This window comes from Cyprinus carpio, chromosome A21, assembly GCF_018340385.1.
Source record: "Cyprinus carpio isolate SPL01 chromosome A21, ASM1834038v1, whole genome shotgun sequence".
Taxonomy (NCBI): domain Eukaryota; kingdom Metazoa; phylum Chordata; class Actinopteri; order Cypriniformes; family Cyprinidae; genus Cyprinus; species Cyprinus carpio.
The window spans coordinates 12,657,227-12,684,145 of NC_056592.1; the positions used below are offsets into that span (position 1 = coordinate 12,657,227).

Genomic DNA, 26,919 nt, shown 5'->3' on the forward strand with positions numbered 1-26,919 from the left:
AAACTGGAAGATTACTTCATTATGATTACCAGGTCACTAATCAAATATAAGCACATTTGTGTGACTGACCGTGTGCACAAAAGGTCAGATGTTCTTAGTTTTAGAATCACAAGATGCTTTGGATCAATCTCAAATCATGCTGGACAACATAAAAGATCATCACATTCAACAAAACAGAAGCTTTTCAGATTTTTCAACTCCACTGTATGATCAGCAGGATACATTCACAAGAAGTAAAAATACCAAATCAATTCTATTCTGGTGGTTTCTCGCCTACATACTGCAGTTGTAGTTCAGCATCTGCATTAAGCAATGCAGTGCAAATTTTTAGGGGCACCAGAAAAAGACAAAAGTTTTCTAATTAAGATCAAGGTGTAATTCCCACTATCCTCATATCTGCAGACTGACTCACAATGCACTGTCAGGTACGCTGATGCAGAAGGTGGCCGCCCAAGGCTGTTACTCGGGCTGCAGGTGTATTTCCCAGCATCCTCAGGTTTCACCTGGGAGATGATGAGCGAACCGTCGATCAGAATACTCACTCTGCGCTTTAGATCACTGGAGAGAGAGAAAGAAGGATTGACAAAGAAGTTGAATTAGCATCAATAGTACTGATGATTCCAACAGCCTACACTACTACATACACCACCGTCCAAAAGTTTGAGGTCAGATTTATTTATTTGTCCCACTTACTGAAACGACATGAAAGTTTGTAAATACTGACTTTTTTTTTCTCTAAGTTATCCCTATAAATATGTATGCCTACGTAAACTAATTTAAAGCCAGAGAATAAAGCACAGTTCAAAGCCTTGTGAATTACAGTCTACTCTTTCAACAAGAACAGATGGAGTGTCCGAGGCAGAGATCAGAGAGAGAGAGAAAGAAAAAAAAAAACGCTCCAGTGCACAAAATGCCTGCTTAACCTCTATTCTTGCCTGTGCTTCCACCTGTCCTCCTGCACAGAGCCTCTATTAGAAAGAAAAAAACATAATAACCTTTTTCTATACAGTGTACAGGACACGCATGAGGGCATATTGGATGGCTTAGGTCACTACTACTTCTAATCTTTGCTAGTGGAGCGTATGATGACACAAGCGCCATGTCGCTAGATATTCTTTTCATGGGGGAAAGAAGGAGAAGCATAAACCATGAGAACCTGAGACGGTCTATGGTGAAGCTGCATTTGTCGTTTATATTGATGATAGTGGGCACTCATTTTGTGGCCTTTCCTATTCAAGGTTACTATAAAGGACACACTGTTTTATGTGTGCTATGTGTTTTTATGCTTACTAGACTATCATGCTATTTCTAAAGTCAAATGAAATCAATTGGTCTTCAGGTGAGGAGTTGCTTTCTAACATTCCCATTTAGTCAGTTATAAGGCATCAGTGTAGTTCAGTCCGTCAGAATGTTCACACAGGGCAAACGAGACACAAATGAGACAGTATCTGAGGTGTGTGTACCTCCAAACAAGTGTAATGACACTGACACATGCACACAAGTGAGAAACACATAACAAACCGTCATAGTGAACTTTCATTGTAACACTTTTTTTTTCTGTTAAAACTTCACAAAAGCAAATTAAAATGTCAGCTTTTTTTGGCAATTCTATTTGCAATTGTAGGGGATCAGAGCTTGGTACTAATGAATCTTTTTTGACTGACAACTCTTCAAAAATAAATTTCAATTAAAATGCATCTGTTTATCAATAGATGAACACTACCATTCAAATATTTGGGGTCAGTAAGATTTTTGATCAGATAAATTCAGCTCTAGTTTTAGAATTTAAAGAGCTGTTTTTTTTAAGGAAGCTTATTTCTGCACGGAATAAAAAAAAAAAAAAGAAAAAAAATGACTTTTTAGCTCACAATTATGTTTTTTATTGCAGTTCTGGGGTTATATCTCACAATTCTCACCAATACCTCTTTTTATTTTTTATTCTGTGGTGGAAAAAAAGAAAGAATTGTGACATATAAACTCAAAATTTTAAAAAGTTAGAATTAAAAGATGCAAACTCAGAATTCTGAGAAAAAAGGTCAGAATGGTGAGCTGAAAACAGATGAAAACAGTGCTGCATAACATTTCTGTGTGAACCGTGATACATTTTTTTCAGGATTCTTTCAAAAGAACAACATTTACTTTTTTTGTGTTATTGTTATATCTGTAAAATATCTAACAAAATATCTATAAAAAACAAAAAAAAATCGAACTGATGCCAAACTGTTGAAAGGTAGTGTACAGAATATCACTAGTGGTGGCATATTTAGTTGCATTTGTGCACCTTTGAGAACATTTTACTTTTCTACGAAAATGTCACAACACAAGGGTTTACAAAATGTTTAACCAAAGCCTAAAACAGTATCACAATGGCCATAGTCCCTAAAACTCACTGATGCCTCAATGATGATGACGAAACTACATGGACTGTGACAAACTCCACATGGACACAGGACAGTGGGAGTATGGTACAGTAATGAACCCGATCATAACTTTACTTCTTGAAGAAGACATTATCTTCCTCCCAGAACCAGGTGTACGTTAGGTTGCCAGGATACGCCTCAGCCTGACAAGTGAAGAATGCATCCTGGGATATGTTTACGGTTATGTTCTCTGGTGGTGAAACAATAAATGGGGGTCCTGAAATAGAAAAGAGACACATAATATATCAGCATTACATGTCAGGATGTGTCACATCCTATTGAGGCATAAAGCAATCTCAGTCCTCTTCAAGGTTAAAAACAACAATATTGAAGAAAAGATTTAATAAAAGTTTTTCCAATCATATATATTTTCATTCTGTTATTTGTATTCAACAGATCAATACCTCATTTACAGTGGTGTACATACTGAATACCGAATGATATCATACTGAATGAGTTAATATAGCACTCAGCTGTACCATACATATTTGGATCAGCCGTCTCATCTGAATATCACTGGCCAAGATGCTAAGAATTCTACCCAGCAGCCTACCCACAGATCTCACTCTACCGCCCACTGTGGGCATCGCTTCAGTTGGCAGTGCCAGTGTAAAGAGAGGGCTCTTCTGTGGAGAAAGCCTGCAGAGAGCTCCCCGTGCAGGCACGGACTCTACAGATGCTCTCCGTCCTGCTCGACAGCACACACACATAACACTACAAAAACAAACCAAAAACAAACCCAACATACATACAAAACGTCTACAAAACAATGTTTCTGCAACTTGGCACTTTTAGTTCTCAGCAGTTGATTTTTATTTAAACTAATAGAAATTTTTTTCTTTTTAAGTGAAGATCTTATTAAAATGGCAATTCTTCCACTCAGTTTTGCATTCATTTATTTTTGATACTTCTCAACTGATTTTTATGTATTCATTTTATTGTTTGACCCTTGACATCTTCAAATGTGTGATACAGTAGTCTAGACCAGTACAGAAATTTCCTGAAAACATTCTTGGTCTGGTCAACAGTTACTGTATAATTGTTCATTATAATAAGAAAGTTTCTCTTTACTGTGGAAAAAGTTTCTCATTATTGTGAAATGTTAAGTCATTATTACAGGAAAGTTTCTCATTATTATGAATTACAGAATCAAATTTCTTTACTCAACTATGGCAGAAACAGGCTTCAATACTAAAGCACCCCTTCACCAACACCAAATCAGTATTGATTGTACAATTATAAAAAATACAATTAATCAATTTAACCAATCAGAACTAAATAGCTAAAAGGAAATTCAAAAGAAGCAGAAAAAAATGGGATGTCATTTTATGACTGCATTGATTTTGATACTGGTTTGATTGGCATTTGATGGGACAAAAATAGGAAGGAGTGCTTTCTTGTTGTCTAGAAGAGTGAATAAGGTGAATAAAGAACACTGTTGCAGAAATCTGCCACTGAAATCTCATTTTAATCTTTTGACAGCTTTTATATTTGTATAAAAATCTTACCAAGTAAAGTAAATCATATTTATGATTATGGGTAGGCCACAACCACACATTTTTATCAACACACACACACACAAAAAAACTTACAAATAGACAATAAAAGTTAGAAATCCACTACTGGGTTAAATGCTAACATGGCATGCTAAAAGCAGCAGACAGAACAGATAGGGAACCCAACAGGAAAAAGCTTCTTTGGCAGCACTATGGTGAAAAATATCTCTGACAGTGAACCCATTACTGCTTTATACTGTACCAGACAACCAACATATGGAGTCCAATTATCTCTGTAGCTCTACAGCATGGGTGCCATGCAGCATGCAGCTTTGCAAGCATGACTGTACACACATACACAGACACAAACACACAGAGGACTGTTCAGACACACCGCACAGCACTCTGACAGCATGATAGTGATGTCACTCAATTCATAGCAAACAATAAAGTCACAAGGAAACAGTTTAGGGCAGTTATGGTGCTACCTTGGACAAGTAGGCGTGTGGTATGGACGGCCTCTCCCTGCTCGCTGTACGCTCGGCATGTGTACGCTCCCCTGTCCTCACGGCTGATGGAAAGTATTGTCAGGCTGCCATCACTCACCTGTGCCAATTTTAAATTATCTCATTAAAGGAATAACAAATTCTCAATAATCTCATTAACATAAAGAAAATGATCTTGCTGACAAACGACGACAATCACACACTGCATTGTTTATGTATGTATGTATATACTGTGTGTGTGTGTGTCTATATAGTGTGTCTATATATATATATATAATATTATATATATATATATATATGATATTTAATATATGAACAGAAACACAAGAGGAGCAAATTCTTATTTCTTATCTCTGTGACAGATTTCACTTTTTTCTTATATGAACACACAGATCAGTAGAAATGATGTAACCATGCTAACAATCCCAAGAAACCAAATACACATCATTTTTTCCCGCTGCCATACCCACAGTTATGTTTCTTTACATTCAACACATGAACAGTATCATGCAAGGGGCCACTTACAAGCTTACAAAACAACTCTCAATTTGACAAAACAAATTGTCTCGTACACAGTACAAACAAAAGCACTTTGCAGGGAAAGCATTGTGAACCGGAGACAGAAAGGCAGAGACTGCGTAGGAGAGATCAAACAAACCAGGCCACTCCAACAGAGACTTAAAGATCAATGTGCATCTCTCTTTCTGCGCCCACACAAGCGTTATTTCCATTTTACCAATTGCAAAGTAGTCCTAGGAAGTTTATCTAAAATTCTATTAAATATTCTAGAAAATATGATACAAAACAATCATACATAATGGGGGTGGGGGGTTTAGTGTTTTTATTCAACATTTTAGAAATTAGGATCCAAAAGCATCATTTACAGTGGGGATTTCCCAGACAGTTTTAGTAATGGCCAATTTTGTCCCCACTACTTTAGCTGGGAATCAACCACATTTTTTTTAAGTCATTTAAAATTATTTGTGGACAAACTAATTAATATTCATGAGCTAAGCCTTTTGTTTTTTTTAAGTCATTTAAAATTATTTGTGGACAAACTAATTAATATTCATGAGCTAAGCCTTTTGTGCAACAAATTATCCCCACCCACTTATTATTCTGACGTTTTCTTTTGTACAGGCTTTTGTTTTTAGTAAAATACTAGGCAAGCCTGCTCCGTGTCTTGTCTTTATTCTGAAATAATATAAAACATGCAAGTAATAATTCATTAAAAGGATCCTGTATGAACTCTGAAGCTTTTTCAAGCTGTGATGGTTAACTTGCTGGCTCGGTTTCACAATCATCCTTTCAAGACAAGGCCGCACTTATGAGAGGAGAGTATCTCTGCTTGTTTTTTTGGCCTTGAATCGTGCAAATGCTCTCAGAGAGTGAGCTGAATAATTGATTTACTCTGTACAAGAGTGTGTGTTTGGTGGCAGAGGGACAGGTAAGGGGCGGGAATGCTGATACTTACTATGCATGATTCATCAGTACATTGCAAAGGAAAAAACTATTTTTGTCTTTGTAATTTTTCATCAAAATGTAATAACTTGCTCCACCTTTGAAATAACTTTCTTCTCAGCTGATATCACTCGGCAATCAAATAATGCAAACCTTAACTAAAATTTAATTATAAGTTAAATATATAAAATATATAAAAAAATAAAAAAAGAGACAAGTCAAGAGGCTTAAGAGTGAAAATGTCCAAAAGCCTCCTCAAAAGTGGATGCCAACCGTTCATTCTCATTTTCAGAATCATTTCTAGTATTCTTGTTTTTGTCATTAAAAAAATTACTTTCATAAAACAAAAAAATAAAAAACTAAATAAATGAAACTAACAACAGTTACTGAAAAATAAAATGAAATAATTATTAAAAAATATTATTATTATTATTATTATTATTATATAGGAAAATAGTTATCCTGAGGGAATAAGTAAACCACTTAAAAAAAGAAGAAATTTTAAAGTGAAATTTTACTGAAAAAAAAACTTTCTTTAATAACATTTATTTAAAAATAAAAAAAATAGTAAAATGTATTTAAAATGTATTAGTATATTCACTATAAGTCAGCAACCCTATACTCACTTTTGAATGCAATTCACTGCCAATCATAATCTCATGGGAAATATGCGACCGGGTACAACTAGTCTTGGAACAGCATTAACAGTTCAGCTGCTCTCCGTAGGCAGACACAACAAATAAACTAAACAAAACATCATCTTCTCAACTTCTCCCCGGCCTGTCAGAACTGGATGGTTAACAATACATGAAGGGTCACTTTACTGCTGCCAGCCGAGCAGGTGAAGAGTACTTTGAGAAAAAAAAAAGTGCAAAAGTGGAGACAGATGATGACATAGATTCATGGTAAATAAAAGCAAGCATCATCATTACAGTTCATGCATATTCAGCATTCCATCAGACGCTGTGAAAGCAAGAAATACCAACAAGCAACAACAATAAACACAGTTCATGTGATATCAGGCATGTGTGACTTTCTCCTTAGAAGACTTACACACACCTTGAGGCAAATATTTCTTGGATGTTAGACTTAAATTTTTGATGAAAAATCCCAAAACATGTGCACTGGTAAGAGCCTGTTAACTAATACTAAAACTATGAAAATGTGTTTTTGGTATTTAAATAAATAAAGTTGGAATTAAATAAAATTAGTTTAAAATGAAATAAAGTTAATGCAAGAAAAATTATATATAATATAACTGTACATAAATAATGATAAAATAACATTGGTAAAAGCAACTTACAATTAATGTGTTTTATCCGTATACACAGGTACATTTGAATGCTTGTCAATGGAGAAAGATATTTTTTTGTAGTTACAACATTTATCCAGTAGAAGTTAACAGCCAAGCCTTGACCTTTTGACATGAACATACACACTCCACCGCTTTTACAACCTTAACATACATGCCTACAAATGGGCAGCATGATGGTAAGCGGCTAATTTACTCAACAAACGGCAGCAGCCTAAGACTCCGCTGTGGATCCCAGACTCCATAATTACGCTAATTACACAGACGGAGATACACGGCCAGTCTATGGCAGACCCAACAACAACACACGTGTCTAATACATCATAGCACACCACTCCAGAGTAAATAAAAAAACTATTTCTATGATTAATACCTATTATTTAGCATTATTCAAAGACTCCACCCCACCTTCCATTCATAAATAACCGTGATATTGTCTAAATGAATCTCTTTTTAAGGCGTCACTTGTAAATAAAAATTGATAAATCTCAGACATATGTCACATTATGGAAGTAAAGCAGGTTGTAAACTGTACTTCATGACTTTAAAGGAACATTATTCTGGTTTGTTGTCAAAAAAATGGTACTTGAGCATTACTGTTGCAGTCTTGAACATTGTCTTTTTGTCCGATTTTCTAGTCTTAGCCTTGGGACATTCTTCTATTCACATACTCACTAGTTTGTTTGTTTCATGGCTTATTACTCTTTCACAAAGACTTTTTGAAAATCTCTTTAGGAAAAATGAATGGGAAAATATTTCTGGAACCAAGTGTCCTGAAAAACTGGGCCAGCTCTGTTGAACTTTATGGAAGTACATATGAAAAAAATAGGTGTTAAACACTGATTTAGGATAGGATTCCTCTCTTTTAAAGACATTTAAAAGAGGTAAGTTTGTATTAACCTACCAAAGAATTATGCTTCAAACACATCCAGCAAAAACCTTAAACAACTAAAAACACAAAACAACCCCCTTCCTCTGTAAATATCATTAGAGATCTAATCAGTCAAAACAACGCTCTATTTTGACTGAACAAAGAGCTCGCCGTCATTCAAATTAACAAGCAACGAACACTGTTATCTCACCTTACTTCAAAAGTGTTCAATCACTAAGCAAAGCTTGTCGCTGACAGGCTGTCATTTCTCTGCTGTGTGAGGAGATGGAGATCTCTCGATGGGCTCTTGTAAATCAAACTCTTTTCAGGAAGAGAACTGAGCCATCCGTTCCTGTAGGAATCTCGGTGCTTAGTCTTCAGCGAGCAGATGGTTTTTATGCAGGAAGCGTTTGATGGTTAGGTTCAGTATGTTTGGCTTGCCGGTTTTGATGAGCCACAATCAATGGAAAAATAGCTAGAAAATATATACACCTTTTTTGACAAGGGAATCTAAAAGTCTGTTTCATATCGTGGCCGGCTCAATTGATGAAATATAAAAGATATCACTCAAGTCGAGAAATTCCACTACTAGGATGGTTTATTTGGTTCCTAATTACACAGCACTGTGAACATAACAGGCCCAAGGGATGCCTCTATGACACATAGTTAAAATGAGCACAGTTACAGCACCGAGATGGACAGAGGGCTAGTGCTAAATGACTAGGGAATATGACAGGGTTGAGGGGGATTAATTAGCTCTTCCTGCAGGCCGGGTGATTACAGTGTTAAAACTGCTGCTTGATTTCTTCAATCTGACAGAGGAAGTTTAAAACATACAGCAGGGAAAATCAAATTGCTTTATTTAAAAACATTTTTAGACAAAAGTGTGGCAAACCATCTAAACTGTGACAAGCTTATTAGGGACAGTATAAATGGCCCTGGTGGCAATTTTAGAGGTAGTCCCTCAAACCCTCTAGTGCCCCCAATAGTTCAAAATGTCACTGTCAAAGTTTGGAATTTCGAGGTTGGTGAGATTTTGTAATGTTTTTGAAAGTCTCTTATACTTACCAAAGTTGCATATTTGAATACCGTAAAATAGTAATTTTATAAAATGTTTTCTATTTTAAGATAATTAAAAATGTAATGTATTCCTGTGATGGTAAAGCTGAATTTTCCGCATTATTACTCCGGTCTTAAGTGTCCTTCAGAAATCATTCTAATATGCTGATTTGCTGCTCAAGAAACATTTTTAATTATTATTAATTTGTACTTTTTAAGTTGTGGAGCATTTTTATGCTAACTGTGATACTTTTTTTCAGAATTTTTGATGAATAGTTCAAAAAGCTGAAAAGTTCAAAAGAACAGAATTTATTTGAAATAAATGAAACCTTTTTTTTTCACTTTTATCAAATGAATGCATCCTTGCCTAATTAATATACAAAAATAAATGTAAATACAAAAAAATCCATCTCAATATATATATATATTATATATATATATACGTTGGAAAGGTCACATGTGATTAGTTCATCATCTGTGTACAAAAAGGAAGGGTAAGGCGAAAAACTCCATCTCATTTTCCCCTCCAGTTTCGATTTTCTTTGCACGTTTGCTTTGTAAACACTGGGTCGGTACTTCTGCCTGCATTACACGTGCATGAGCTAGTGCAAGATGAGCATTTGTGGTTAAAAAGTATATAAATTTGTATTTTTCCTGGAAAATGAACGATTTTTCCCTTATTCCTCGGCTTGGCCACCACTGAAGTCCACCATGTGGAGGAAAATCCTGGAATGTTTTCCTCAAAAACCTTAATCTCTTTTCAACTGAAGAAAGAAAGACATGAACATCTTGGATGACATGGGGGTGAGTCAATTTTTTTATGAAATGTTCACTCTGGAAGTGAATTACTTTAAATCTGGTTAAATTAATAATAATAATAATTAAATCAAACCTAAACAAAAATCTTTAAAACTGCAAGTGAGCACTGCATGTGGCACTTTCTCTGCATGTCACTTGTTTGTAGTTTAGACACAGAAGCAGCATTTGAATTGTGCTGGTGGGCCACTGATAACCTCATGGAGGGCTGGATTTGGGGCCGTGACAATGGTTGATGGGACAGAGGAAGAAGTAACGATAGAGGAAAAGAGATGACAAAGTGCCTTTGACCTGTCATTTCCACTGTCATCAAATATCCTGAGCCCTCACTGTGACAACTCCAATCCTGTATTTGTGCAGAGAAGGATATCAATCAACCACCACAGGAAAGCTTCAGGATCCACAACACTATGTCTTTCACATACTAAAGTTTCACGATTTCACATACCACAGCAAAAACAAATATGCTTTAATGCAAATACCCCAAAGTATTACTCATTTAATTAAAAATGACTTTCTACAAGCTTTTACACTATCTATTTACTACTCCACCTATATATCTCTAATATTTAGCATATACAGTAGATAGAGAGAGAGCTTGAACAGAACGTGACTCAATGACTACATTGACACTAATGGGTTGCTGGACCACTGAAGTGCTGGTATCTTCAATAGACACAATCACACACACAGACAGAACTGTCCCAGCTGAGAGGAAGTGATTTGATAATAGCACAATGTTTTCTTCTCCCGGAGTCAATAGTACAAACATGTATCATTTTTTCATCTGTCAGAGCTCTGGATTCTGAACACAGTCTCCATCTCTCATGTATAATTTGATTGTCCTGTTCAGTCAATTAGGTAAGTGACTGACAGTGTGCTTTTTTTTGAGGCCAACCTTGGCTCTGGCACATTACTAAAGCTTGAAACCACGACCTTAAAATCTAAATTGGCTACAAATATCTCATGATGGCATGATGGAAAATATAGCATTAGTAAATGCACTAATGATGGCCACTGTATTTTGTTGTAACAATAAACTATTACAGTAAATATCTCTGTGGTCAAAAGAGTCTAAGGTCATGGTCTGATGTCAGACAAACAAACTAGAACATCTGCTTATCTTCATTTATTGAATATGTTTCTTCAGCATTTGTTAAATGGGACAAAACAAAAATATACAAAACATTTCAAAAAGTAAGATTCATTTATATTAATTTTTAAAGGATTAAAAAAATTTGCATTTAGAAGTTTATACGGTTACAAAACATTTCTATTTCAAATAAATGCTGTTTTTTTTTTAACTTTCTATTTATCAAAAAATGTATCACAGTTTACACAAAAATATTAAACGCTTTTCAACAATAATAAAAAATGTTTCTTGAGCACCAAATCAGCAAATTAGAATGATTTCTGAAGGATCATACGACACTGAAGACTGAAGACTGAAGACACTTACAGTCAGACTGACCAAATGCCTAACAGCTATGCACATGATAATAGATTTACCTAGCCTTATGTAAAATGCACTACAATACTCCTCTGCAATGTATTGATGTAAAATTGCACTAATATTTCAAAATTACTTATTGCTTTTTACAGAATTTTTATTGAGTAATGCATTTCAAAAACCTTAATGAAGTCAGTCTTGTGATTCTGGTAGACTTATCTAAAAAAAAAAAAAAAAAAAACTTGTTTTCCCAGCGCCATTCCAAACCATGAGCACATTAATTTAAACAGAGAGACCAGTGTTGCCAGATCTCACTAGAAAAATTATTTAAAAAAAACAAAAAGACTCAAATTAAATGGCTTTCCACACCAAAAATAGCCTAATGAATATGTATGTAAATAAAAATGAGTCACATAAATAAAAAATCTGCTTAATTTCATTATGTCCGACATCTTATCGCAGCATTCACATTTGCATTTTTCATTTTTAACATATATGCTGAAAAAATCATTTCAATGACCTATTGCCTGAGATAAAATTGCTATATTGCATTAATTAATAAACCTAATGTAATTTTTGATTTAAATTGTGTCTCACGACTGCCTTGGTTCTGGAAAATGCACAATAATCCCCCCCGCACTTAAATTTTTTTTTTATGCACTAAGAAAATCCTTACATTTTACTTGTTATCTAGTGTAAAACAATTTTTTTTTTTTAAATCACAGACACAAAAAAACAAACCAAAAATTTAGTAATTCTAAATCAACAAGTACAACACACCATAAAGACAAAAATCAAAATACATAAAGAGAGGGTGAAAAATAAATAGCTGTTTTTGGTTCATTTAATTGAAATATCTGAGAGAGAGGGTTTTAAATAAAATAGCATTTTATGTGTGAAAAATAAATAGCTGTTTTTGGTACAAGAAACTGTTTTTTTTTTTTTTTTTTTTTAACTAGACATCTGGTGGACAAACAGTTAATATTCCTAAAGTAGAGATGTGTTTGCTCACCTTATACTTGCTGCTGTCCTGTATGGGGTCTCCCTCCCTGAGCCAGCTGACTGAAGGTTTGGGATTCCCGAAGGCCGTGCAGCTCAGAGTGATGCTGCCCCCCTCTTTGGCCTCCACATACTGCGGCGGCGTGTCCGTGAAAGTTGGGGGAGCTGCGACACAGAGAAACGATGTCAAAATTCCCTATCTGTTCTCTATTATTCCCTGAAATAAATCAGCCTGGATTCGTAACAATATTATGACTCATAAAAAAAATATCTCCTATAGACACACGTTTAATTAACACACCATCCTCAACTATAACTCAACAATAAAAACTAATGCGGAAAACCATAACGAAGTTGTAAACACCAAACAAACCCTTTAGCTGTAACTCATAACATTGAAAAAAATTCAACCCCTGCTCCACGGCCAGTTCTCCCCCAGCATTTTTAAAGAAAAAATCCTTACATTTATTGGTAAGCTCTTTGTATTTTTTAAATCACAGTATATGAGCTCTTTATTTCTAAGGCTGTAAGGCATTTCAGAATCACATTGTTAGTATTCATCACAATGCTCTGCTCCCACTGCCACTCCCCAGCCTTGGACGACTGGAGAGAGAGGGGTGACAAAAAATCTTTTTTGTTATTACTATAAACTGTCAGATTTTTTTTAACTGAACAGGCCACTGGTGGGACATGGTTGTGCATTCCATTCACATGGCTGTGTTTGTACTTTGAAATTTGCTGTGGCCCTGCAGGGTCTCAGAGCAGCTTTGATGAAGGTACAGTATTCCCGAAGGCCGTGCAGCTCAGAGTGATGCTTCCCCCTCTTTGGGCCTAACTTACTGCGGGCGGTTATGTCTCCGTGAAAGTTTGGGGAGCGCTGCGACAGTGGAAGAACAGAGAAACAATGTGGAAAATTCCGCTATCAGTTCTTCAATACTCCCTGACATAACTATTCAGCCTGGCGCTATAACATGGCAGGTCAATTCATTAAAAATTATGTCACTTTGAATATACGTGTTCTTTTAGCAGGACACATGTTAAGTAACCTCAAGGCCTCATCGCAATGGGAGCATAGGACATCAGAAAACAGAGCAGCTAGCTTTTACTGTAATCGTAGTTGTATTATAAGAGGGACTCCTGGTCATGGATCTGCCTCCTGCATACATATGTGCTCATTTATGAGCTCTAATCTATTAAATGAGCTCCTCTGGCGGGCATCTCTAAATCAGGAATAACACTGCACCACCTTCACAGCCATTTGAATTACAAGCAAAAAACAACCTTTCCTAACCTATAAATATATGACAGGTTTGAAATTAATTCTTTGCCACAACTGCTAATGGTGATATTAAGTTTGCTAAAAAAAAACTTATATATAAATGACAGGTTAGGAAATTATTCTTTTACAACAAACTGCTAATGGTGGACTGAATCAGATTTTTACAGCTATGATTACTCTAAATAATACCATAAAAATATTTACTTTTACCATTTACATCACAAAACATAAATATTAATTCTATTAAAATATTAAATATACTTAATGCAGCATTTTTATTGTAGTATGAATATTTGTATTATATATATACACACACACACACACACACACACACACACACACACACACACATAAAAAGTGTGCAGCTCAAACATACTGTACATAGATACAACTAAAATACACAAATAACTCATAAACACAAATATGTCTGAAAGCAAGCATAAAGTGGCACCATACCCATTTTTTGTGAGACTGTCTGCTCTGGTTAAAGTGTGCAGCTCAACGCATCTCCTGTGTGTGATAACTTGAAATGTGTCTAGTTTTATGACACTCGAGGGGGAATTATGTCGTGCTGCATGATATTTTATTCAAAGCCATCAAAATAGTGACTTGTTTCATAATTGGTCATATTTCTTATTGTGTCTCTTGAAATTAATTTGGTGGTTACTCAATTATTTCAAGGAACAATGATAGACGTTTGAGCAGAGGAGGACAAGGGAACACTAGGGAGAAGCGTTTTTTGTCTCAAACATGTTTAAATATTTAAGACAGTACTGAGACAAGAGGGTCACACATTACCACATAGATCACAGGAACATAATACACTCAATTAACAACATAACATACACTTACAGAAACCATATCTACTCAACCACATAAACCCAAACATAAACCACACAAGCCAAGCATCTATTATACATGGCTCTAAATGTCACTGTCTGTGAAACCACCTCGATTCGGCATTATTGATTTGAACTGGTCTGATTATAATACTTATTTTAATACCTTGTTTTGCCATTTTTAGCACTGCTTTATTCTGCTTAATTAAAACTTAAGCATTTTCAGTTTTTTGAAGGAACCCCAAAGATCTGATGGCACATGACCAGAGTGCTGAAGGCAGCATTCTGAGGCCAGCCGCTAAGACATCTGTGCAAAACACGCCTCCATCTGCTGCGAGTCTCCATTTACCGCCTTACACACTCTGACACACTGCTGACCTGTGATGCTGATTAACACATAAACCCACTAAAAAACAGCCTCATTTGTGATTGTCTCATGTTTCATAGTCACTGAGAGCAGCTAATTGATATGGATGTCTAAGTTTGCCACATTCACATAGAGCATCTAATTTATACTCATGTCTAAGTTTGCCTTTGATTTTCCAATGATACATTCCCGTAGTTGTATAAAACCTTTCAGAACTTTTCAATGTTCTACAACTAACTACTGATAAACATAGAAAAACAAAGAAAACTCAAAATAAATAAAAAAAACAGAGAAATGTTATGATTACTCTAAATAGATAAATAAAACCACATAAATGCAAATCAATTAATAAAACACACAGCAATTAAGCATTTAGCCCTACACAACTTTTAATTAATTTGTGACCATTTACATCACAAAACAACTTTGCATAAATGAGTTTTATTAAAATATTAAATATACTTAATTGCATGCATGTTTTTTTATTGTAGCATAACTATTTGAATGTACACATACAGCAAAAAAAATAAATCCTTAAATATTTCTATGTACTGTTTTATAAAAAAAAAATATCATACACAACATTGAAATTCATTGCTGGAAATAAATATTTAATAAAAAAAAATTATATATAAATGTGTGTTAGGTGTGTTATATTCATAATTATATACTGTACATGTATTTTTATTTTTATATACTTTAAAGAAAACCATTTAAATATATATATTTTTATTATTTTTATACAAATTATTTAATATATACAGCTCATCTGTGATTGTCTTCATGTTTCATAGTCACTGAAAGCAGCTAATTGATATAAACATCTAACACACAATTAAAAAATTTTATATTACACATAAGTACATCTACAGTAATTTTATACATCTGCATGCATATGTTATAATGCCCATATAACAGGCTATGAGACATAAAAATGGAGTGAAGCAAGCATAAAGTGGCACCATACATGCTTTTTTGTGAGATTGTCTGGTTACAGTGTGCAGCTCAATGCATCTCCTGTGTGTGATAACTTGAAATGGGTTTTAGTTTTGTAACACTCGAGGGGCAATTATGTTGTGCTGCGTGATATTTTATTCAAAACCATCAAATTATTAGTGACTTGTTGCATAATTGGTCATATTTCTTACTGTGTCTCCACATTTTAGTTTATTGCATCTCTTGAAATTAATTTGGTGGTTACACAATTATTTCTAGGCACAATGATAGACACTGGAGCAGAGGACGTGTTCAAATATTTAAGACAGCACTGTGAGAAGAGGGTCACACATTACCACATACATCACAGGAACATCTTGCTCTCCAGGAGCAAAGAAAATATGGGTTTAGCGATATCTCTGCACTTACAGAGACCTGGACTGAACCCTTCTCAAGCCAAGAATCTATTATACATGGCTCTAAATGTCAGTAAACCCTGACTGTCTGTGAAACTACTTTGATTCAGCCTTCTTGATCTGGACTGGTCTGATCATAATACTAATTTCCATACATCGTTTTGCCATTTTCAGCACTGCTTTATTCCGCTTAATTAAAATTTAAATGTTTTCAGTTTTTTGAAAGAACCCCCAAGATCTGATGGCACATGACCAGAGTGCTGAAGGCAACATTTCTGAAGCCAGCCACTAAGACATCTGCGCAAAACACGCCTCCATCTGCTGCGAGTCTCCATTTACCGCCTTACACACTCTGACACACTGCTGACCTGTGATGCTGATTAAACACACACACACGCACACACACACACACAAAAAGCACAAAACAAATAAACACTAAAGACCAATCAGCAGGCTTCTACATTCTTCAATATTCATAGTCACTGAAAGCAGCTAATTGATATGGACATCTAAGTTTGCCTTTGCTTTTCAATCTACATTCCCATTAGTGTCTAAACATTCAGGCAAATCCACTTGACATTAGCTAAATGCCTGCCACAGCACGCCAAATGGAAAGAGAGCAACTGTCCAACACCAAATCACTGAGAATATGTCTCACCAGACTGAAATGCCTTGTTCCAAAAATTACTCTGTGATTTAGCAAATAATCCAATAAATTAAAGATTACTATTCTGTCAATATGAAATAAGGTGATCTAGTGAATATTGTGATGGTGTTTTATTTGACCATCATGATTTGTTCCTGAAATATTGGAGCTCAAGTGCATGTGAGTGAAAAAGGACAAACAATAATAATAAAAAATAAATTAGGGTATTATGAATGATGAATTGATGGGTTCATGAAAAACGTGAAAAACTTAGGGTTTTTTATTAATCAGAAATTGACAAAAAAAAAAAAAAATGTAAATAAAGTATTTTTGTTTTGATTTTGTCATTTAAAAAATGCATTTTGTACATTTTGTTTTCAAGTTAACTTTAGTAGTAAAAAAATGTGTGAAGTGGTATTCAGTTCATTTCCATGAATGATTTCAAAACAAGATTCAACAATTAATTTATTTCATTTAAAACATGACACTTCATTCAGAAGTTTAGGGTCACCAAGGCTACATTTATTTGATCAAATATACAGTAATACTAAGAAACTTATCACTTATTTCTTATTATTTGTGTAATAACTGTTTTCTATTTAAATATAGTCATTATATTTTTTTCTGCTGAAAAGCTGAATTGTAAGCAGCCATTACTCCAGTCTTCAGTGTTACATGATCCTTCAGAAATCATTCTAATATGCTGATTTGCTGCTCAAGACATTTTTCTTTTTATTATGAGTGTTGAAAACAGTTATGCTGCTTAATATTTTTAAGGAAACAGTAACAAAATCTTTACAGATTTCTTTGATAAAGAAAGTTCAAAAGAATATAATTTATTGGAAACTAAACTTTTGTTACAATGTAAAAAAAAAAAGAAGTCTTCACCGACATTTTTGATCAATTTAATGCATCTTTGCATTATATATACTCTAAATAAAAATCTGTAAAAAAAAAACATGATGAACTGTATTATTTTGAAGGAATATTCCATATTTGATTTTACCTGTATTTAGATTTTTGTACTGCATGGTGTTTTCAAATTAACGGAAATTTCATTAAAATTACTGGATAATTCCCTGGTAGTTTTTGGGGATGTATCTCCCAGCTATAGCATTAACACAACCAGTATGTAGCAGTTCACAGTCCAGCTGGACTTGAGAGCCCTTCAACAAGTTGTGTTTAACTGTGCGGCCATAACAGAAGCAATGTCTTCTATGACTGTAACACACAAGAGCCTCTAACTCAACCCTATTACAGCGGGAGGTCTGTGTCTTCATAATTATGTCCTTTAATATTTCAGCTAACACACAGGCAAACAGTGAGAGTCCTGGAATAGAGCTGTTGAATTTGCCAAACGATCACCTGCTCACCCTCTGCTCATACTCACACACACCTTTACAAAAAAAAAAAAAAAAAAAAAAAAAAACAACACAAACACATTTTGTCTTCGACGCTGCATAATAATCCCTCCGATATTTCCAGGGCTTCGAGGCAAGATGACATCATCTCTTTTGCAATGAGTGTGCGTGTCAGCCGGCAGCCGGTGATAAAATCACAAGCTCTTATCACAGGCACAGATTGTGACAAGAATTCAGCTATAATAAGGCTGTGTGGTTACACCGGCCACACAGGCAGATGTTTTAGTGCACACACACACACTAACAACACACGCATTGCACCGATTGGCAGAAGAAGCATGGAGAGAGGGCTGCGTGGAGCTAGCACCATGCACATCTTCCTCTCAGGATCCTGTACTCATCCTATCATCATCCTGTCACATCTGTGTGAATGCTGCTCGCTGGATTACACCTCATCAGATTACAAGAACTGTTTACACACATGCAAACATACTGTAAGTGAACCGCACCAGCTGTACACACCGGCATGAAGCTGTAATCTGTCACTTTAGGAAAGTCTAAATCAACTGCAATAAAAACCCAGTGTGAATCTACGTACATTTCATACAAAGGACTAAATGGATTAGAATTTTCACTTGGTAATTACATTTTTAAATGATATTGTAAACTTTTGGTAAATGATAGAAAATATTTGGTTATCACCACATCCATCCATCCATCCATCCATCCATCCATCCATCCATCCATCCATCCATCCATCCATCCATCTATCTACCCACTGTAACACTCAACCATTAATTGATCTGTGTTTAAAATACATGCTATAGTCATGGACCTTCACAGGAAGCTGATTTTAATTCAGGGGATGTTGCTGTCAAGGTCACATGATCTACTCAATGAATCAATAGAGACATTCAATACAGCACTTTGCGTCATTATTACATATTTCTTCCATGCGGAAACACACAGACTCTGACAGACCCGTACCATCAGATCATACTGCTCATACACTCAAAAAAAACACACAAAAGCATCAAATTTTAAATTCACAAAAAAAATCCCTATTACACAATTCATATATAAAACAAAACAAAACAAACAAAATCAAACAAAAGCATCAAATTGTAATGGCTCAAACGAATGTAGCGTCTTTGTTAATGATGGAAGATAAGAGGCAACAAAAAGAGCCAATTATAGCTGCAGCAAAGTGCTTTTCCACAAAAAGAAAATGTCTTTTTTTATATTTGCCTATTTACCATTATGTGAATGTAACCAAATTTTAGGTCCAGTCACATATGGAGGGCCCATCGTTGAGCAAACCTATTTTCTTATCTCTCAGACACTCTTGGTCAAACACAGATTAAATGTGAGTGATGCATACTGAGAAGAGAGGAGCTTCACAATAAAAAAAAAAGTAAAAATCAAAACCCCTCTTACTACAGGCATTTCAACAGAACCCAAAAAGAATAAAAAACAAAGTACAGAGCATTTCTGCTCTTTCTGCAAACCAACTCCACTGTCCCTGCTGAAACAAGCACTGATTCAATTAGCCCAGGATGAGAACTGACCCTCACTTCCTGTTTCTCTGACTCTGTTACTTCCTTCCATGACAAATGTCAAGAGTAGTTCACCTCACTGCTACAAGAAGTGGATGTGTTATGTTCTCACATCTGCATATAGCTGTGATAAGTCTGATACATTTTAGTGAATCAGTTTAGTGAACAATTCACTGTTCAGATAAAGGAATACGATAAAAGAATAGTTCACACAGAAATGAAAATGTACCTATCCTCAGACCATACAAGAAGTAGATTGTTTCTTCATCAGACTTTGGAGAAATTTACCATTACATCATTCACCAATGGATCCAAATTTATCATTACATCATTCACCAGTGGATCCAAATTTATCATTACATCATTCACCAGATGATCCTCTCCAGTGAATGTAAGCATCAGAATGAGAGTTCAAACATCTTATAAAAGCATCACAATAATCCACAAGTAATCCACACAACAGTCTATCAATTAACATCTTGTGAAGCAAAAATCTGCATGTTTGTAATAAACAAATCCATTCTTAAGATTTTTTTAACTTTAAACTGTTGTTTCTGGATAAAATAAGAGTCCTCTATACATGATACTGCTTTCTCCCGTGAAAATGTAGTCTCGCCTGAATCAGGAGAGAAATATGCACAAATGAAAACAGTAAAAACAATTATGTCAGTAGATTTGCATTATAATGGATTATGAACTCATATTTGGCCAGAAGAGACAGTTTAAAGTTAAAACACCTCAATGAGGATGGATTATGGACTCATATTTGGCCAGAAGTGACAGTTTAAAGTTAAAACACCTCAATGAGGAAACATTAACTTACAAACAAGAGTCATGAGGATTACTTTGGATTGTTGAAATGTTTTTATCAGCTGTTTGGACTCATTCTGACGGCTCCCATTCACTGCAGAGGATCCACTGCTGAGCTCAGGGGATTCATTAGGAGCTCCCATTCACTGCAGAGGAAAAGTCCCTGGATCTTTTTTTTGAAGCAAAACATTTAGTTAAATACTTCAGTCCCTGGATCTTTTTTTTGAAGCAAAACATTTAGTTAAATACTGCTTGCCATCATTGTTCTACTCTGTTATGTACAGTAAATGAGTGTGTTTTCTATTAGTGTGTGAGTGTGTGTTTCAAAGTAGCTTCGCACACACTGTAATAAAGGCACGGCTAATAAGAACAGGTTGCATAAACCGCTCCAGCTGTGAACTTGATTCCAGATTGTCTTTATTTATTCAGGTTTTCAGTAGAGCAAAATTTATCAAGTGGATAATATGGCACAGGACAATTTATTAAAGAAAATCAAACAAAGACGCAAACATCACATAACAATAACAAATACAAAACCCCAAGAAAAAAATTCACAAAACAAAAACTCAGTGACAAATTTCAACAACATCATAAAGAAATCATAAAAATCTACAACATTGAAAGAAATCAGCAAAATGGAGCCGGTGAGGAGTTTAAAGGGAGATGGAGTGATACCCAAAGCTAATTAAGCACAAACATAAAAGCCAGAACCAGCCCCCAAACCACTATTCTGAAACACTAATCATAATGTAAAAATCCTCTTTATCTCACACTGATGGAGACCTGATCTGGAAGATGATCCAAAAATGCTCTAGAAACTACTGGCCCCCGGCTCCTTTATCTACTTCACACATGCATGAGAGAATTACTCGTGCAGATTTCAGGCTTCAATTCTCCTTTTTCATATTACAGACATATATAATCACCTTACACACTTTGATCTGCTTACACATGTAATCATTGACTTTTGTCCTCCTCTGTTATCTTGTGAATATCATTCATGACATATAGTGTATGGCTAATTATGTAATTTTATTTCAGGTTAATTTACATAGACAGCATGATAAAGAGCTGGGGACGCACAATATTTTGGGACTACATTGATTATCAGCTGATATTTTTAAATCATCTGTACTGGGTGTTCATGGTCATTTCCCCTATTTTTTTTTTTTTAATTTAGATTACCTCTTCCATCATCTAATGTTCATTTTAAAGGTAATCTTTAAAAAAAAAAAATAAAAAAAACCAATAAATACAATCAAAAACAAACTAAAACAAATCTAAAAATTAATATACATTTTTTACACTACAATGTCATGATGCAAAATTGTGTGAATGATTTTAGTTTTATAGTACATAATTTGATATTTATAGTTTTATTATTATTATCATCATTATTTATTGCTATATTTTTAAATTAGCTTTTATATGTATATTTATATATATATATGTATATAAGTAACTTTGTTATTTGCTTGACTTTTTCATTAGTTTTAGTTTTTTTTAATAGTTCTATTTAGCTTTAATTTATTTCATTTTAGTAATTTTAGTAAACTTATTTTACTTCAGTTTGGTGCCAAGAAAACATTTATTTTCATTTATTTTTCTTATTCAAGTGTTTCATCTAATATTTAGTTTAATTTAATTTCAGCTTTGTTTCGAACAATTTTTAGTTAACAAAAACAACATTGCTACAAGCATGAAACCATCAAAATAATCTAATAAACAACTTGATGTCCAATGTAAAACCTGGGTCTTGAAGTAAAACCAACATTCTGTGTAAATCCTGCAGCAGTTGTTCCCTTTTTAATTAGTAAAATTATCAATAGCTTAAAAGTCAGAGAATAATTAACATTCTCTCACAAAACGCAACATACATCCTAAAAACAAAAGTCAAAACAAAAAACAACATCAGTAAGTCATTATTAGTAAGAGTAGTGCACTATGGCCCCATTCTTACCACTTTGGAACCCAAGGGGCTGGCATGATGTCAACTTCATTTACACCCAATGACAACACACCAAGGGCCATCCCTCAACTAAAACTGAACAACCAGGCCTGTGTGGTGCCTGTAGCTAAACCCACACTTTCCATTCCCATTAACAAACCAACAAACATGCTGCAGGTCAACAGTCACAATCACACAGTCACAATCAGAGCTGCAAATATCAATTCTGCCAGTTCTAGAATTCTGTGCCTACCGTATTGCTATCGTTTAAAAGTCTTTATCTCATGGCATGATGCCATCTGGAGTGTTTCTGAAGCATATGGCCTCATATGGCATTCAGCACCCACATGAGATTGTGAGGCCATCAGCACCATGGACAGCTCCCGGTCCACAAACATCAGCACCACGGACAGCTCCCTAACTCAACTCTGTAGTGACTCTGCTATAAGGTCAGTCTGACTCATCAAAGACCTGATAATGAGCCAATTAGAATTACAGCATAAGCAACAGTATCATCCAAACAGCCACGCTTCACCCTGAAGATCAATGAAGCCCGATAGAAAGCCTGTTGTGCTCATTTGTCTCTGTGGCTTTATCAGGGCTTGTGCTCTATCCAAAGAGGCCGCAACTTCATTCGCTTAACAAGCTTTGTGGAAAAGAAGATTTGTAATGGCATTATCAAAATTGCAGTTCACCTAAGCCGATTTCTATATAACAGCGCTTTTTTGAACTCTAACTTCTATGCTTTGGATAAATTCACCTGCTCGAAGATAAATGAGCCTTTTATTTCACAAGTCTCTAAACCAACAATTCCCGCTCTTAATTAAACACAAAGATGTCTAGCAGGCAATTAGCACCTGATTAAAATGACAATTACTTCATCGTTCAGGCTGAACATAAGAGTCAGAGTAACATCAGTATTCTTGTATCCTTTTGCTTTGCATTTCAGGCTACAGAGGAGCACTGTGGATGCATTTAAAATAAAAAACAAAAAAACATTAAAAACATAAAAAAAAATGTTAATAATAAAAAAAAAAAAACAATAAAGTTGTTTTATATAGCCTATATCTTTTGGAATGTTGACATTCCGTATTTCATCTAAAACGTTTTAAACAGCAGTTTGTTTATAATTATTATGCATGCAGTTTTTAACAACCCTCATATCAAAAGAAACAATAATTGTACATTTAAAACAAACAAACAAACAACTAAATACATACATACATACATACATATGGTCACATCTTAGAATAATTTAAAATGAACTAAAAGTCAAAAATGGTTCAGATTCGTTTATATATTATTATGAATGCAGCTTTACAGTATATTAAGACAATATGTGTACATTTAAATGTACATTTTAAATAAATAAATAACCCCCATATTTTCTTCTAAATATGGTGAACAACTTAAAAGAAAGTTATTCCTTAAAATGTTCAACCTTTATACATTTAGGTGAATCTGGAGACCTTTTGGCTTTTGGATTGCCCTGAGACTATTCAATCAAACACAAAGCAATCTAGCCCAAAAGCAATAAAACAATTTCACAGCACGTAAATTAAAATGCAGACAAATGCAGCACGATTTTTGGATTGCCCTGAGACTAAGCAACAGACGTTCTCTAGTCATGCGGGTATCCCATTAAATCCCATGGGATTAGCGTTAGCTCACAGTCAGTTTGGAATAGATTTAACTGCTCTGCTATACTCTATTAAACTTCAACAGCAATCACAACAATAAAAATACTAAAATAATCAACAAACCAACCTCTCACCTTGTGGCCAGGACATGACCTCCTAGCTTCTTAGAGTCAAGTTAACTTCATTAAGTCACCACAAGGTGATTAATTAAAAATAAGCAGATGAATGGTGTGTCCTTTCTGTATACATCACACCCCAGAAAACAGGATGAACAGCAGCTGTCTTTCAAACTGAAAGGGGAAGGGCTTGTATTGAGCATAAGAGCATGCGAGTGCTGTCAGTTCAGGAGTGACAAACAGCCACTGATCACAGAGTAGGCTTCATAAAACAGCCATTTAAGTGTACTTGAAAAATGTAAAAATGAACACCCTAGAAACCCTGAGAATGCCTTAGCAACCACTTATAACAATGTTTTGGATGGAGGAGAACCATTCACATTACCTGTGAAAATGTAACATTTATTTGTAGCCTCACAATGATTAGGCTTTTGATTATGACACTGGCTAACATTAGAAATCAAAGACTAATTTGGACTATAAATAACTTCCAAAAAGGGAAATAGTGAAAGTGAACATTTAGGGTTTGGGCTTTTCTGTTTTGATTTCAATGAGAGTTTTGTGCTTCCCCTCTCCAACTTTGCAAGAAATTTAATCTGAAATCCAAAGGATTAATGCTAACCAGCAGTGGAGTGTAAATCTGCTCCAAGATCACAGAGAAAGCAGAGGATCTCTAGTGCTGCTCTGTTCTGGAGTTTATTCACTCCAGTCTCCACACACATTCAGCACTGCAGAGAAAATTATGTTATTTAAGGCGTCAGACCACCTATTATAAATATCACATAAACAAAAAAGCTAACAAAAACAAAATTTAAAAATAAAAAAATATAAATTTAAATATATAAAAATTAAAAAAATACATATATAAAAAAATTTGTTTGTTTGTTTGTTCGTTCATTTAAATAAAGATGTATAAATAAATTTATTAATTTATTGACGAAAGAAAGGAAGAATGGGTATAGGAATAAGAGCCAACATCAATGCTTAACTGAGAAAATACAACACAAAACAATTATTTAAATTAATGTGTAACCATTAACATCACAAACAACTTAACATAAATATTATTATTATTATTATCATCATCAGCAATAAAATATTACATATATTTAAAGGGGCCATATGATGCAATTTCAATTTTTCCTTTCTCTTTAGAGTGTTACAAGCTCTTGGTGCATAAAGAAGATCTGTTAAGTTGCAAAGACTAAAGTCTCAAATCCAAAGAGATATTCTTTATAAAAGTTAAGAGTAAACCACACCCTCCTAAAAAACCAACCAAAAAACAAAAATAAACAAAAAACAAAATAAAGGGAAAAAACAAATAAAAAGAAAAGAAAGAAAGAAAGAAAGAAAGAAAGAAAGAAAGAAAGAAAGAAAGAGTTTTTAAGTAAATAGTGTTGTTTCTGAAGGCTTGCAAAATATGGCCACATATTTCTTTCTCCTGTTGTGTTTCAACACAGATAGATGATGAAGTGATACAGGTTTGGAACAACATGAGGGTGAGTACATTAATTTTCATTTTTGGTTGAGCTTTAATCACACAGATCAAAGATGTGCAATCCAATGTGTCTCTTCAACAATCAACCGTATGGGCGCTCAACCTTGCTGCACTGATTAACCATAACATCACTTCCACTCCCCCTGCTTAGCACTTTTGACATGTGCCTCACACCTCGAGCGACACAAGTGCAAATTTGTGTGTGCGAAAATATCACAAGAACTGTAAAACAACAGCTCTGAGGAACGCAACGAAAGCAGCTAACATGGAGCTAATTTCTTTCCTGAGAGCAACTCGCTCTCTGTGCTAACCGCCTCTTAAACGGCCCCAAACACACCAGCACTCCACACAATAACCTTCAGAAAGCACTTTATCAGCCAGCACCATGCATATATTCATAGAGATATGCAAAAGCTTTATGCTTGTGAGGGTTATTTTTTTGGCACAAAAGCCTGCAGAAACACCTCAGAGAGGGCAGGAATCACTAATGAGGGGTGAAGACCTGCCCGTCACACAGAAACAAACATATTACAGAACACCTTAATGTACAGTTTAGTCTCTGATTAAACTGTGTAAAAGAGACTGGTATTGTGCACTCTGAATACCATGCTGCTTTTCCCAGTGCTAGACAGATTGGTTGTGCTCCCATAAAAGAAACACTGCTGATATTAGTGTGTTAGTCACACAGAGCCGCAAGGCACACAGTCACACACACATCTACACGCGGCTGATAAACTGGCCTGTCAACACTCCAACTTGTGTGCTGAGCTGCTGGATTTTAGACTAGCAACAACACAAATGGATACAAGCATACACAATGTCACAGAGCGATGTTGCAGTGGGCATGAGGGAGGAGGGGCGACCTTTCATCCTCCAAAAACTTGAGAGTCAAATAAAAAGATTCCCAGAATTACAACACAGTGTGTAACTGCAGTGCTGTGCATTTGGAAGGGTGATCTGATTCACAGCTGTTGTCTATTAGAAGAGGCTGACCCTATATATCACACAGCAATGAGCTAGAGTTAATGTGCTGTAACCGGTTTGGGGATTTGGGTGTCTGCTACCTAGGCAACGGAATCTAGAAGGCACATTGACATGATGCATTTCACAGGAAGAC

At 35.0% G+C, this 26,919-nt stretch overlaps 1 protein-coding gene across 1 annotated transcript in view; it reads right to left on the reverse strand.

The window, feature by feature from the left end:
* igsf9bb (immunoglobulin superfamily, member 9Bb) overlaps positions 1–26,919 on the reverse strand; it is an 86,258-nt gene that overhangs the window by 33,678 nt on the left and 25,661 nt on the right. The window contains exons 4-7 of the mRNA XM_042710889.1: positions 12,404–12,555; positions 4,405–4,522; positions 2,496–2,637; positions 413–558 (exon numbers count right to left, since the gene is read on the reverse strand). Of these exons, the coding sequence (XP_042566823.1) occupies positions 413–558; positions 2,496–2,637; positions 4,405–4,522; positions 12,404–12,555 (558 nt within the window). The remainder of the gene's footprint in view (positions 1–412; positions 559–2,495; positions 2,638–4,404; positions 4,523–12,403; positions 12,556–26,919) is intronic.